Below are 14522 nucleotides of genomic sequence, written 5' to 3'. Positions count from 1 at the left end.
CCTGTCCTGTGTGAGACCGTGTCTGCAGCTTAGGGGACTCCTTGCTTCACCCCTGTCCTGTGTGAGACCATGTCTGCAGCTCAGGGTAGAGTAGGCTGTAGCCTCATTGCAGATAATTCACCTCCTTGAATTCTTTCAATATTGGGATACTTTGTTTTACATACTTTTTTTACAGTACTGTGTAGAAAATTGCAAATTTACTAAACTTGAGTGTCTCAGTATGAAGGCAGATAAGGTTTTGTTAATCTTACAGGGGATTATTTATGATATTTGAGGTAGTGGGTACATTTTCATTCAAATTTCAGAAAATTGCTATCTCTATCAATTTAATTTTGAGGGCGCTAATTTTATAATTGATTTGGAATTTAGTTCAGGTTTTTATTTCTGAAGTATAATTGTTACATATTAATTACCCAGCCTTTTTCTCCCTCTGAAATACCTATTGTAGGCCATGGCCCAAAAGGAAGACATGGAAGAAAGAATCACTACTCTTGAGAAACGCTACCTCGCCGCACAGCGTGAAGCCACATCTGTGCATGACCTCAATGATAAACTTGAAAACGAAATTGCAAATAAAGATTCTATACATCGACAGGTAGTTGGTTTATGGACCTTTGTCTAGCTTTCCTTGATATGAATAAAATTTAGGAAAATTTTTATAATCTCAGAATACTATATTCAAGAAGTGTGGGTTACTCCAGCTTACAAGCTTTGATTATTTAGGATTTGATTTAACCATTTTGTGGAGCTATATTTGATTCTTGTATTTTAATTGAAAGTCAGTCTATTCCTTGTGAGAATTTTTACCAAAGGATCATAGAGTGATTAAGAACTTTAAGGCAAAGGGCTACTTGTTAGTAACTGGGAATAATATCATAAATGGCAAATTTAGAAATTAAGTCTGTAATAAGAATTTGTATCTTTTTTGGTTTGGTAAATCATACTCCTGTTTCTCTGTGGTCTTAGATAATCAAGAGTTATCGGCTCGGCGCCTGTGGCTCAGGCTTGGCGCCTGTGGCTCAAGCGGCTAAGGCGCTAGCCACATACACCTAAGGTGGCGGGTTCGAATCCCCAGCCTGGGCCCGCCAAATAACAATGATGGCTGCAACCAAAAAAATGGCCAGGCGTTGTGGCGGGCGCCTGTAGTCCCAGTTACTTGGGAGGCTGAGGCAGGAGACTCGCTTGAGCCCAGGAGTTGGAGGTTGCTGTGAGATGCCATGGTACTCTACCGAGGGGGATAGCTTGAGGCTCTGTCTCAAAAAAAAAAAAAAAAAAAAAGAGTTATCCAGAAATACCTACATTAGGCATCTTGAAAATAAAGCATCTGGTATTTTATAAACTGTATTTTATACACTTTTGTGTATAATTTATGTAATTCATGAAAGGCAGATTACAAAAAATGTATCACAGAATAATGGTGTATTTTTTGAGGGTCTTAAAGCACGATATATATTTGGATATATGGAGATAAATGCACATAGAAAAAGGGGAAAGTGCATATAAACAAATGTTAACCTCTCAGGAACTTAGACTTCCAGATGGTTTGTAAATTTTTTTTTTTATTAAAGAGATAGGGTCTCACTCTATTGCCCAGGCCACAGTAATCATAGCTCACTGTGGCCTCAACTCCTGTGTTTAAAGGATCCACCTGCCTTAGCTTTCTGAGTAGCTAGGACTACAGACATACACCACCAAACCTGGCTAATTTTTTTTATTTTTAGAATGGGGTCCTGATATATTCTTCAGATTGGTTTCAAACTCTTAGTCTGAAGCAATCCTCCTTGGTTTCCCAAAGTACTAGGCTTAGAGGCATGAGCCACCGTGCCTAGCCCTGAGTTTTTAAAAATCTTCTTCTTCTTTTTTTTTTTTTTTTTGTTGTTTGGCGGGCCCTGGGCTGGATTTGAACCTACCAGCTCAGGTGTATATGGCTGGTGCCTTAGCTGCCTGAGCCACATGTGCCAAACCTTGAAAATGTTTTTTAAAAATTATAATTTTAAATGATGAAGTCTCACTGTGTTGCCCAGGCTGGCCCCCCAACTCCTGGGCTCAAGAGATCTTCTCACTTCAGCTTCCAAGCAAGCTGGGTCTACAGGCACACACTATTGTACCCAGCTTTACAATCTTCTCTCTTTATTTATTTATTTTTGGGACAGAGTCTAAGTTGCTCTTGGTAGAGTGCCGTGGTGTCACAGATCACAGCAACCTTAAACTCTTGGACTTAGTGATTCACTTGCCTCAGCCTCCCAGGTAGCTGGGAGTACAGGCGCCTGCCACAACACCCAGCTATTTGTTGTCATTGTTGTTGAGCAGGCCTGGGCCGGGTTTGAACCTGCCTGCCTCAGTGTATGTAGCTGGTGCCCTAACCACTGGGCTATGGACACCAAGCCAATCTTCTGTTAAATGTTCTACATTGAGATTTTTTTAGAATAAGAGTGGTTTTTAAGAAAAGAATAATCATGCATTTAAATAACTTGACTACCATTTCTTTAGGCATGCTCTTGGAAGAGCTATATGAAAAAGATGATGAGAACCATATTTTGGTTTACCAGCAATCTGTTTATTATTATTATTATTATTTTTTTTTCTTTTGCCTAATCTTGATGTGGGGTTTCTTTTCCTGAGGTTATGTACCAAATTCTTCTTACTTAAACTTTTCAGTTTATGAGCAAGCTGGCCAGGTTCAGTGGCTCATGCCTATAATCCAGTCCTACCACTCTAAAAGGCCGAGGTGGCTGGATCTGTCAAGCTCAGGAATTCAAGAGTGAGACCCTGTCTCTACTGAAAATAAGAAAAATGCCAGGCGTCTGTGGAGGGTGCCTGTAGTCCCAGCTACTTGGGAGGCTGAGGCAGGAGTATCGCTTGAACCCAGGAGTTTGAGATTGCTGTAGTTTGGCTGATGCCGCAGCACTCTAGTCTGTATGACAGTGTCTCAAAACAATGAACAAACTGGCTGGGTATGGTGGCTCATTCCTATGATCCAACACTTTTGGATGTTGAGGCAGGAGTATTGCTTGAGACCAGGAGTTTAAGATCAGTCTTGGGCAACACAGTGAGACCCCCCTCTCTACACAAAATTTAATTAGCTGGGCATGGTGTTGGGCACCTTTAGTATATAGGAATCTATTTGATTTTTCTTTTAAAGCTTCTTTAAAGATATTTAGGAAAAGCAAATATTTGGCAGGAGATGTTTATGTTTTGCACACTGGAGTGAAGCTGTGGAAGCAGCAATCCTGGCAGCAGGAAAGCCTTACCTGGAAGCAGCTGCCAGAGCTGTAGTGAGTCCGTCATACTGAGCTCAGTTAGGGTCTGAATTCAGTTTGTTTCAACCTGTGGGAAACAGTTATGGCTAGATTTGCTGCATTGTGATGCTTTGCTCTCATTTCATAGACTGAAGACAAAAACCGCCAGTTACAGGAACGCCTGGAATTGGCAGAGCAGAAGCTGCAGCAGACTCTGAGAAAGGCTGAGACCCTCCCCGAGGTGGAGGCGGAGCTGGCCCAGAGGGTCGCAGCTCTTTCCAAGGTGCTGTCTTGGGCTTGGTTCTGGATCAGATGCCAGGATTTTGATTGTGATTCTGATTTGTTCATGTGCCTTGTTTATTGCTGTTCTTATCTCAGTGTATCTAAATCCATGAATAGCTCTGATTTGCTTTGAGTGCTGTTTTCTCTGAGGTTAGAATTTTTCAGTGTCAGACACGATCCTCCCTTTTTGGTATCCTTGAATCTCCCTACAGTTTTGCCAGGTGTATGCTGTTGGGCCACAGTATGTGTGACCTGAGTTACTGTTTCCTATTTTAGTCACTAACTTAAAGCATTGGCTAGAAGCTTCATGCAAAGGAAGGATAGTTTTTCTCAGAAATAGGAAATGATAATGAAAATAAATGTGTAATAAATTAAGTAGTTATATTTCAAATTTACTTAAAAATGTGTTTTTAAGTGATATTCATTCATTTGTTCAACTGTTGGGTCTGCATGTTCAGGGCACAGTCTCTGCCCTCAGAGTTCTCACCATCCCTGAGGGAAGAAGGCAGGTAGCGGCAGTCAAATGCCGTAACAGGGGAGGCTTGTGGGCACGTACCCAGGCAAGCTGGCAGCTTCCCGGGCACAAGGAAGGCCTAGCCCTGCCCTGCTGGTGGCCTTGGCTGGGCAAAGGGAGCAGTGCAGGCTGAGGCCCAAGTTGGCACCTGTCAACAATCCTGTTTCTCCTGCCTGGAGCGTGGTGAGCTGCTGGGGAGGGACAGTGAGAAGGTGCTGGGTCCTGACCAAGCATCCTGCTGCTAATGGGGAGTGTTGGCCGGTCAGATACTGGTATCTAGGGTCACGTGTCTGTTCCTCTGAGCAAGTTTGTTGCCGGTAGCTGTAACCTTTCCTCCCGCTCTGTGATCTGCTTTTAAAGTCTTGGTTTCTCTTCTCCCCTGTTATCTTTCTTGCCCCGTGTTGGCTTTGTAGTCTGACCTTTTGTCTTCCGGGAGCTCTGCTGCTAAGGAAGCTAAACTGTTCGAACTTACTTCCAAGCTTAGGAAGGTAGAACTTGTGCACTGCTCCTTACTTGTGCTCGCTGCTTTCTGCTTTCCCTGCTGACTAACCAGTGATCTGAGGGTGGGGAAAGTCACAGATCTTGGAGATGGGGCATGGGGTGGGAAGCACAGTCAGTCGCCAGCACTAGCCATGCTTCAGAAGCACCTACTGGAGAGGGCTGAGCACGCGCAGCCACGGCGGGTCTCACGAGGTGGGAGTGAGCGTGACGGGAACGGTTCACACAGAGCATGTTGTGCTTGTCAGCTGCTGCAGTAGCTACGGCATGTCGTTAGGTGGGGTGAGCACAAGGTCAGCTTACGTGTTTTCTTCTTTTTGCTGACAGGCTGAAGAGAGACATGGCAACATTGAAGAAAGGTTACGACAGATGGAAGCGCAGTTGGAGGAAAAGAATCAAGAACTACAGCGGGTAAGTGGCGGCTGGGCCAGAGGCTCTGAGGGGTGGCCCGGGCAGACTGGCCTCTCTTCCTTTTCTCCCTCCTATGCTGCCTCTACCCCCAGTTGAGACAAGGTCCTGCAGCTTGATTCTCATTGGTGCATTTATTTTGTGGCCTTATCTGTTCCTTGTCTCCTGATATGTGCATCTCACACATTGGTGGTTTTTTGTGGGTATTGGTAGCCTTAGAAGAAGTCTGTGATCATCAGTAGTACTGCAGGGAATATATGGATCTCTGTGTCCGGGAAGACTTCTGCAGCCAATAAATATCCTGTCAGGGGGGCTGCCTTAGGTATAGGAGGGACCTGCGATTCCCTCTACAAATCTGTGGTGCTGGAGTGAGGACCTTCCCTTGAAAGGCAGAGGGGAAGCCCATATCCTACATAATCCATCCCAAAATAAAATAAGCCAAACAGTGAGTATTTCTGAGTAAGCGGAACATTGTAACTGAGCTGCAATCAAAAGAGCATTAAGAGAACAGGGCGTTGGAGGGCCTGCCGGCTGGATCCTGGAGAGCTTTCCCTGGAAGAGAAGATACAGTGAGAACGGTCCCAGGGCCAGCTGGCACCAGGCCTGGCATGTTGGTGGCTTTCTCTTTAACAAGTGAGTTGAGGGAGGAAACAGGAAGCATCTAGTTCTAGAACCCCAGGTCAGCTTTATGACACCAAGATACTGTTTTCAGCAGAGACTCAAATGAGCATCCAAGAAGATTCTGGCTGTCAGGATGGGATTGCATATTAGGCAGTCCCCCTCCCTGCCACATGCAGGGACACCACTAGGCACCCAGTCTTACCTGATAAGCAGAGGATTACAGTGTCACATTTCATCATTATTGGAAGTGGTTTATGGTGTGACGAAGGGCAAGTGTTGCAATAGGGGTGTTTATAAATAAGGTAATTAAAAGTAAACGTCAAGCTAACTTGCTTTTAAAACACTCAATGCTGAGAGAGAATAAGCATGATTTTATAAAGAAGGAGTATCAGACACACTGTGTTGTGCATGAGGCATTTGGACCCTTTTGATCATGGTAATTGCTCATGTTCTGAGTGCTTCATGTTCAGCCCGTAAACAGCCTTAAGAGAGAGGGGCGAGGCCACTGCCCGCATCTCACCAGTGAGGAAGCTGAAGGTGCAGGGCTTGGACATACTGCTGAGGCCTGTAGTAAGCCTGTGAGTTCAGCCCTCCTACCTGGCAGCATGACTTGAGTGCACAGCATAGCTCCTGTGCTCACTGCCCTCTGCCTGGGAGGGTCCTCTTCAGCACCACAGAGACACTTGGAGTATTAGGGCACAAAGGTGCTGCCTGGATGGGCTGCCTGCTGGTGCCTCCTGCCCTCTGACCTGTCACTGGTGTTCATGCAGCACAAGGGGCAGAAACAGAGCTGTTCACATTGATTTTAGTTTTTTGAAAGAGACTTGTCAATTTTAATACCATGTTTTAGAAACACTTAAGGTAATTATATCTGTCTGTCTGTCTTGAGGCAGAATCTCACTTTTGTCACCCTGAGTAGAGTGCAATGGCATCATAACTCACAGCAACCTCAAACCCTTGGACTCAAGTGATCCCTCTTGCATCAGCCTCTTGGGTGCCTGCCACATGCCTGGCTAGTTTTTCTATTTTTAGTAGAGACAGGTCTTGCTCTTGCTTATGCTGGTCTCAAACTCATGAGCTCAAGCAATCCACCTGCTGTAGCCTCCCAGATTGCTAGGATTATAGGCATGAGCCACTGTGCCTGGCTAGGTAATTATACTTACTCTTTTTTTTTTTTTTTTTTTTTGGAGACAGAGCCTCAAGCTATCCCTCTGGGTAGAGTGCCATGGCATCACAGCTCACAGCAACCTCCAACTCCTGGGCTCAAGTGAGTCTCCTGCCTCAGCCTCCCAAGTAGCTGGGACCACAGGCGTCCGCCACAACGCCTGGCTGTTTTTTTGGTTGCAGCCGTCATTGTTGTTTTTGGCGGGCCTGGGCTGGATTCAAACCTGCCACCTTAGGTGTATGTGGCTGGCGCCTTAGCCACTTGAGCCACAGGCACCGAGCCTATACTTACTCTTTTAATAAAAATTTCCGTTATGAGAAATTCAATCAGTGTAGATGCATAAATAAAAATATGTGAGCATCTTCTTTGATTGACCAATTTGTTTTTAAAACAAAGTTTTTGGCCTGGTGCAGTGTCAAGCCTGTAATCCTAGCACTCTGGGAGGTGGAGGAGGGTAGATTACTTGAGCTCAGGAGTTTAAGACCAGCCCAAGCAAGAGCAAGATCCCATCTCTACTAAAAACAGAAAAACTAGCCAGGCGTAGTAGAACACACCTATAGTCCTAGCTATTTGGGATACTGAGGCAGGAGGATCCTTTGAGCGCAGGAGTTTGAGGTTGCAGTGAGCTACCATGCTGCTGCACTTCAGCCTGGGTGACAGAATGAGACCATGTCAGAAAACAAAACAAAACAGATTTTTTTTTAACCTTTTATTTTGTAAATTAGTTTTTCTTCCCATGAGTTCAGACCCAAGCTTTTATCTACTTTAAGGGAAATTCCTCTACTGATGCCTTAATATGCTGATTCCTTTATATGTCTGCTGATTCCTGTGCGTAAAGCTGCTAAGTCCATCTGACAGTTAATGACTGGCAACATTCCTGAGGCCCCAAGAGTACTTAGTTCACCAGAGGCAATGCAACCTTTAGTTAAGGGTCTTGCCAAGTCTTGTCCCTGTGTTTCTCCACGCTTGGGGCCACTGAAAATGGCAGGGAGGGGCATCCGGGGCGATGGTGCCAGTGGGTCGCCCGCAGGCCACCACCTTGATCCCTACACTTTTGCAAGAATGAGCAAATGTTTCCTTCAAGTTTATAAGTCTCTGATTTTCATATTTCAGGCAAGGCAGAGAGAAAAAATGAACGAAGAACATAACAAACGTTTATCAGATACTGTTGACAAGCTGCTTTCAGAATCTAACGAGAGGCTTCAGCTCCACCTGAAGGAGAGGATGGCTGCTCTGGAGGACAAGGTAGGGCAGACCGCATGTCACCCTGGAGCCCTCCCTCCTTTTACAGAGAGGCCATCCCTCCTCTCCTGAGGCGTGATGCATAGTAGTGGTTGGCAAGCACAATGGGAAATGGGGATGATTCTTTAGAGTGGAAAAAGTAACAGACTATTATCTAGACACTGAGTTAACTCACTTTTTGCTGTGTCCTTGCCTCATTTGCCTGTATGGAAAATTATGTATCATTCTTACTAGGGCAGGAGTAAGCAAGTGGTATCTATAAAGGACCAGATATTTTTGAATTGTAGTAATTAAACAATTTTGTGCTAATCAATAATTAGCATAAATACAACAATACACAACACATGAGTGAATGGATGTGATTGTGTTCCAATAAAATCTTATTTATAAAAATAGGCAGTGGACAGATGGCCAGTGGATTCTAGTTTTCTGGCACCTACGCTAGAATCCGCCCCCCCCCACCCCTTGGCTCAATTCTCTTCCCTTTCTTTATCACCTTTGCTTTGGAAGTTAATTTTTGTCTCCTTTATAAATGGAACACTAAGGAGTATGGTATAAAAGATTTAATCAGCTGAAACCAAATATTCTCTCATTCCTCCTCCTGTCACCAGAGAGAAGGGACATCCTAGAACCCGTGTCAGTGACATTCTAGTGGGCTGCACGTGGGGTCAGGTCTGATAGAACCTGGCCTGCCTGCACCAGTGCCTCTCGAGATAAGACTCAGAAACTCCCTGAAACTGGCTCTTCTGGTTGAGGAGCTCATTTGAGGGAGACCAGTAGTTATGACACATGTGTTTTATACAACACTGCCTCAGAGTTCATGGTTAGAGAACAGATAGAGCACCTTACCTCCTTGATTAGTGGACTATCTTTAAGGTAAGAATGTTTTTATCTTGGATTTTAATTACACATTTGAAACTTAATTTTAGTTTTCCCAAGTGACCAATGAATTGCAAAATCTAGAAGTTAGTATAACCCAGTTAAACTGATTAAAATAAACTTGCACCATGAACCCCTGACATACCTACATTTAGAAAATTGGGTCAGTGAAGGAGTAGATTTTATGTGAGTAGAAGTGATCACAGTCAGTGTGTGACTGAAACACAGCTCGCTGGTGTGTTCATCTGATCCATTCCCTTTGTGGGGCACTTTGTTTTTTAAATTGTAGCCATATTATGTATCACAACATGTCAAACAGTAAGGGACTATTGGTCTTTTTCAGAATTCTCTATTACGAGAAGTCGAAAATGCAAAAAAGCAATTAGAAGAAACGCAACATGATAAGGTACTTAAAAAATCTTCTCTGATTCCTTTTGCAACTGTTGAGAGCTGAACTGAATGGCACCTATCAGAGGATTACTACAGGTGCTTGGCAGAGGGTGAGATGAACTTGTCCTCCGGCTCTCACAGTCCACTGCCGTGAGGTTTATAGCACTCCTGGTTAGTACATTGAACATCTTTGTGTGTTAGATTCAATGTGTATGGTTGAAAATTCTTTCTAGGTATATTTACAAATAAAATATTAGCATAGAGCTTTCTTCCATAATAATACTGTCCAACAGTTATACAGTATGAACCAGATACATAATTTTCAATTTTTCTTTCGTTTCTATTTTTTTTTTCTTTTCTGAGAGAGGGTCTCACTCTCTTACCCAGGCTGGAGTACAGTGGCATCCTCATACCTCACTGCAGGCTGGAACCCCAGGGCTCAAGGGATCCTCCCAGCCCAGCCTCCTGAGAAGCTGAGACTGTAGGCATGTGCCAACACGCCCAGCTAACTTCCATTTTTAGTAGAGACAGGGTCTCACTCTTGCCCAGGCTGGTCCTGACCTCCCAGAGTGCTAGGATTATAGGTGCAAGCCACCATGCTGGTCTGGTCATAATTTTTAATTTTCTAATAACCCTATTATAAAAAGTAATAAATGATATAATTAATTTTATTTAACCCAGTATATCCAAAATGTTACCGTTTTGTACTGCATTAATAGAAAGTAAAAATGAGCTACTTGATATTCTTTTTTCCATATAAGTCTTTGAAATTCGCTGTGTGTTTCGTAGTCGCAGCACACTTCAGGTTTGGCAACCCATTTCAAGGGCTCAGTAGCCATGTGTGGCTAGTGGCTACTGTACTGGACACAGATCCAGAGATAAGATCAGGTGTGCCGAGGACACAGGAATGAGTATGCGCTTGTATAAAACTGTTAAAAACAGTGCAGAGACGTACCGTAGAAAGCGAATGTTTACCTTTTGCACCGAAAGAGTTGTTTCTGTCTGCAAAATTAATAATTGTTAATGGTTTGGTGTTTATCTTCCTGTAACCTTTCTATGACTAAGACACAGTTTTTAGTTCATTAAAGTTTGCAAAGTTAATTTGGTAGTGTTGATGTTATGTTTGCCACAATATTCTTAGAGAAAATTTTCTCAGAATTGTTAAGTGTTTGGTGTGTAAGCTGCTCGTTTAACCTGTTATGATTATACTCAACATCTGAGCACATTTAAAGCAAATTGTTTTAAAACCTAAAAGAGCAGCTATAAATTTAAGTCTTTCACTGTTTTGTAGGATCAGCTTGTCTTAAATATTGAAGCATTGAGGGCTGAACTGGACCAGATGAGACTGAGAGGTGCTTCACTCCATCATGGGTATGATGCTAACCAAGCAGCAGCTGTGTTTGCGGTGCCTGCTGTCTGTCTGTAAAGGCCCGCCAGTGGAGCTGAGCAGAGCGCGTGCCTGACTTCACAGAGCCTGTGGCTTAGTGGCAGCAAAGAGGAGTGAAGTAGCCCAGGGCTAGGGCTGGGTCCCTGAAGAATGTTACTGTCATAGTCAGGCACACAGAGGAGCTGTGGACAGTGGCGCATGATCAGTCAGTGTTGGGATACATTGATTTGGGTGGAGTGTGATCCTCCTGATAAGGGATAGGAGGATAGACCCCAAGGTGAGAGATGGCAGGGCTAGGATTCCTGGGAGGGTGGCTGCACTCCCAGGAGGCTGCTCAGGGAGGTGCCACACAGCTGGAATTTGAGAAGCACCTTGGGATTCATGGAATATAGTACGCTATTTGGGACTTCTAATACTTTTTAAGAGATTCTGAAAGTTTAGGATATGTCATTTTATTTATTTTTTTTAGAAACGAGACCTTATTATTGCTGACCTCAAACTCCGGAGCTCAAGCAATCCTTCTGCCTCAGTCTCCCTAGTAGCTGGGACTACAGGCACATTCCCCCATACCTGGCTTTTTAAAAAAAAATGAATTCACGTATTGATTTAAGTCTGCTGAGATATGACTGAGCTGACTGGCGTAGGAGGTCCTCACTTGGCTGTGGGTGCGTCTGGCAGACGGCCCAGCATATGAGCCTCCTGCATTCTTATTTTTTTCCTGCTCATTGTCAGAATCAGTCTTTCTCATTAAGGTGCTCAAGTTTTTCTTTTGTTTCTTTATTGGAAGTGAGAGTTAACTTTTAGGAAACATGATTGAAACGGTGGACTGCTGACACGAGTCTATAGGAAACAGGTTCCTGCTTGAGAGATGATTAAGGAGAAACTTGGGGTCTCTGTACACACGTCTGCCTTTGCAAATTCATGGTGTTGTTAAGGTCTGGGGTATCTGGTGGCTGGTCCCCACTGAACCTGCTCCTAGAAAGCGGGAATGGAAATCGGTGAAGATAGCACTAGAGAGTCAGAGTCAGAACTCTCGTGTCTCTGAGCCCAGGGGACAGGGGACTGCCCAGGAGAGCATATGTGTTTGCAGAGGAGGTGTGGGTAGGGGAAGGCAGGGCCAGAGAAAAGTCTCTTGACTTGATGAGGAAGATCCTCAATGGTGAGTAGCTAGTGCCACTCCAGCAATAGAGACAGTGAGTGAGACGTGTGTCTAAGAAAGTGCCGCGTGAGTAATGGATGCGAAGAAGTGACTCAGAGCCATCACTCTAAAGTGACAGGAGGAGCTGCCGCCACGCCTCGAGGCTGGTGGAGTTGGGGGGCAATTGGAGGTGGAGGAGGCTCACCCACGTTTGCCAGCCACGGAGGGTGGGACTTTGAAAGTGAGTGATGGCAAGAGAGGATCTATTGCTCTAGAAGCTCTGAGGAGGTAGCAGGGTGCCCCGAGACTTGAGTCAGAGGTGGTCATGTGGGTGTGAAGAGAGGAGGCACAGAGGCTCCTCTCTGGAGGACAGGATTTGCTCAAGCAGACAGACCTGAGATTTCACCTCAGGAGGCTATGGGGAGAGGCTGAGGGTGGAGGTTGATGTGGGCTGGGGGAAGGGTGAATTGGGGGCTGCCCCCGAGGCCCTCAGACCCCAGGCTTGGTCTTTATGCCCTGACAATGAATCAGTCCTCTTGTTTTTGCTGTAATCTAATGTAGCAAGAAAAGGTGGCCTCACTGGAGGAGTGGACAAGAAAGCTGACAGCTGGGCTCTGTAAATAGATGGGGCTGGAGAATGGGTGGCCATGGGCTGGGGGCTAAGTAGGAGGAAAGCCAGCCTGGGAGAGGGCGTCCTGGTGAGGTAGCTTTGGGGGCTTCAGAGGATCGTGAGCCATCCAGAGCACACATGGTATTTATTGTGTGGACATAGCTTTTGTCCAGTTTCAGAATGTTTCAAAACCCTGAGCAAGAAATGGTCCAAGGAGCAATTTCATTAATTCTGAGAGAACAGGGGAAGTAACAGGAAAGTTGTGAGCAAAGGGAAATTCCAGACTTTGGCATCTTACGGCAGTCACTCTTTTCACATAACACTGAACAGAGCCATTTCCTGCAGACACATTCCTGGGTGTGTGAACCAGAGGTAGGTGTGCTGGCCTGTGTGGCGTGTGGAGCTGGCCCTGGTGTGCATGTGGTCTGGAGAGTCGCGTGGGGTCCTCTGTGTAACTCAGTGCAGTCGGAGGAATGGGCTCTGTCTCCCAGGATCTTTGCCTCCTGAGGATTTCTGAAAAGGAAGGGAGCCACCCTTCTTTCCCAGAGAACCAGGGGTTCCTAGAGTAGGTGACCAAGAGTTGTCCCAGACAGAAGTGGCAGGTGCCATGGCTGTGGCTGGTGCTGGCAGCGCTCACCCCCTGCTGCCCAGCCCCTCTCTGGGGCCTTTGCTGACAGGAACCGTACAGTGGCTCACTCCAGCACCTCAGGCTCCGTTGCTCAGAGCTCTGCTCCCTTCTCTCTAGGCGCTTCTTCAGGTGAGGGTGTTGGTTTTCTGCTAATATACTTGCACACATGTCTGAAGTGAGCGGCCAGATCCAGTTTGTAGAAGCCCACCTCTGGTTGAAGGAGCTTCAGAGGTGGGGCCTGGCCGGGGAGGGGACCCCAGGTCTCTTCACACTCCAGGCAACTGGATTCTGTCTGGCTCAGCTTCGTGGCTGTGGCCAGCTGCAGTGGTTTTCCTGGAGGGCGAGGCTTTCCACCTAGTGGTGCTGAAAGACTGAACGCTGGCCCGGAGTGGCCAGCATGTAGCTCCTGGGCAAGCAAGAGAGATGCCCTCCTTGGAGACCATTTTCTCTGGAAAGCCTGTTTTCTAAATTGACAGGTTCTGCCTTAGCCAAAAATCAGAAAGTTTATTTTTCTTCTTGTAACAACCCTTCTTCTTTTTCACATTTCAGCCGACCCCACCTGGGCAGTGTCCCCGACTTCAGGTTCCCTGTTGCTGATGGACATGCTGATTCCTACGGCACCAGCGCAGTGTTGCGGCGTTCCCAGAAAGGCCGCCTGGCAGCCCTGAGGGAAGAGCCTTCCAAGGCAAGGCCTTTGCACGCATTCTGGCTCTGAGCTGCTCTGGAGCGAGAGTGCGGACGGCTCACTCCCCTTCTTAACTCCCCTCCAATTTTTCTTTCTCTAGCTAAGAATTTATTTTTAGGGCTTAAAAAGAAAAAGACATTCTGAAAAAGTACAGCCTTCTCTTAAATACAATACTAATTAATATGGATTTGAAGCAGTAATTAAAAATGAATGAACACATGCATTCTTCATTCAGTGGAAAGAGTTCCCGTTTAGCCGTTCAGACCCCTCAGCAGTGCATGTTTGACACGCTCCTGTGTGACTTAGCGCCCATGCTTAGCCAGCTGCCAGTCCCCATGTGGACCCGGGACTATGGCAGTGTGTGGACCACAGGCGCCTACACCCCGAGTGCACATGCTAGTGAGGAGACAGGCAGTAAGCGGATGACGATACTCGATACTCTCCTTAGCTCCTTTCCCAGCTGCCAGGAACTCGTCAGCAGTAGGCCAGGCGGCTGTCACTCAGGGTCTCAATGGGCTGCGTCTCCCCCAGTATACCTGTCCACAGGGCTGCTCGGAGGTCCTCCCACTGTGTCCGTGGCTTTCCCAGAGCTCACGTTCTAAGAGAGCTCTAGGTCTTGGAATGCACACCTTCACTTCCACTTTATTCTGCTTGTCCACATGAATCTTTAGAGTTCTGTTCACACGAGGGGAGGGAATCCCCTCTGCCTCTTGAGGCAAGAGTGTTAAAGAGTATGTGGATATTTTTATAAGCCACCCAGTGTGTCAGGTAGTAATACTAGAGAAGGGGGGAGAGCATGAGGGGGAATAAGAATTCTGAGCTGGGTGGTCAGGGAG

General features: G+C 45.8%; 1 protein-coding gene across 3 annotated transcripts in view; it reads left to right on the top strand.

Moving 5' to 3' along the window:
* The window catches only part of PPFIA1 (PTPRF interacting protein alpha 1), a 106368-nt gene that overhangs the window by 52426 nt on the left and 39420 nt on the right, over positions 1–14522 (top strand). For all 3 annotated transcript variants that reach the window (XM_003798288.2, XM_023518304.1, XM_023518305.1), the window contains exons 8-14: positions 449–595; positions 3388–3522; positions 4861–4944; positions 7841–7972; positions 9192–9254; positions 10530–10609; positions 13551–13686. In XM_003798288.2, coding sequence (XP_003798336.1) covers positions 449–595; positions 3388–3522; positions 4861–4944; positions 7841–7972; positions 9192–9254; positions 10530–10609; positions 13551–13686 — 777 coding nt within the window. The remainder of the gene's footprint in view (positions 1–448; positions 596–3387; positions 3523–4860; positions 4945–7840; positions 7973–9191; positions 9255–10529; positions 10610–13550; positions 13687–14522) is intronic.

The sequence above is a fragment of the Otolemur garnettii genome, unplaced genomic scaffold, assembly GCF_000181295.1.
Source record: "Otolemur garnettii isolate 467f Iridium unplaced genomic scaffold, OtoGar3 scaffold00134, whole genome shotgun sequence".
Taxonomy (NCBI): Eukaryota; Metazoa; Chordata; class Mammalia; order Primates; family Galagidae; genus Otolemur; species Otolemur garnettii.
Note: the sequence above shows the minus strand (reverse complement) of the source record. Positions and strands in the feature narration are given on the sequence as shown.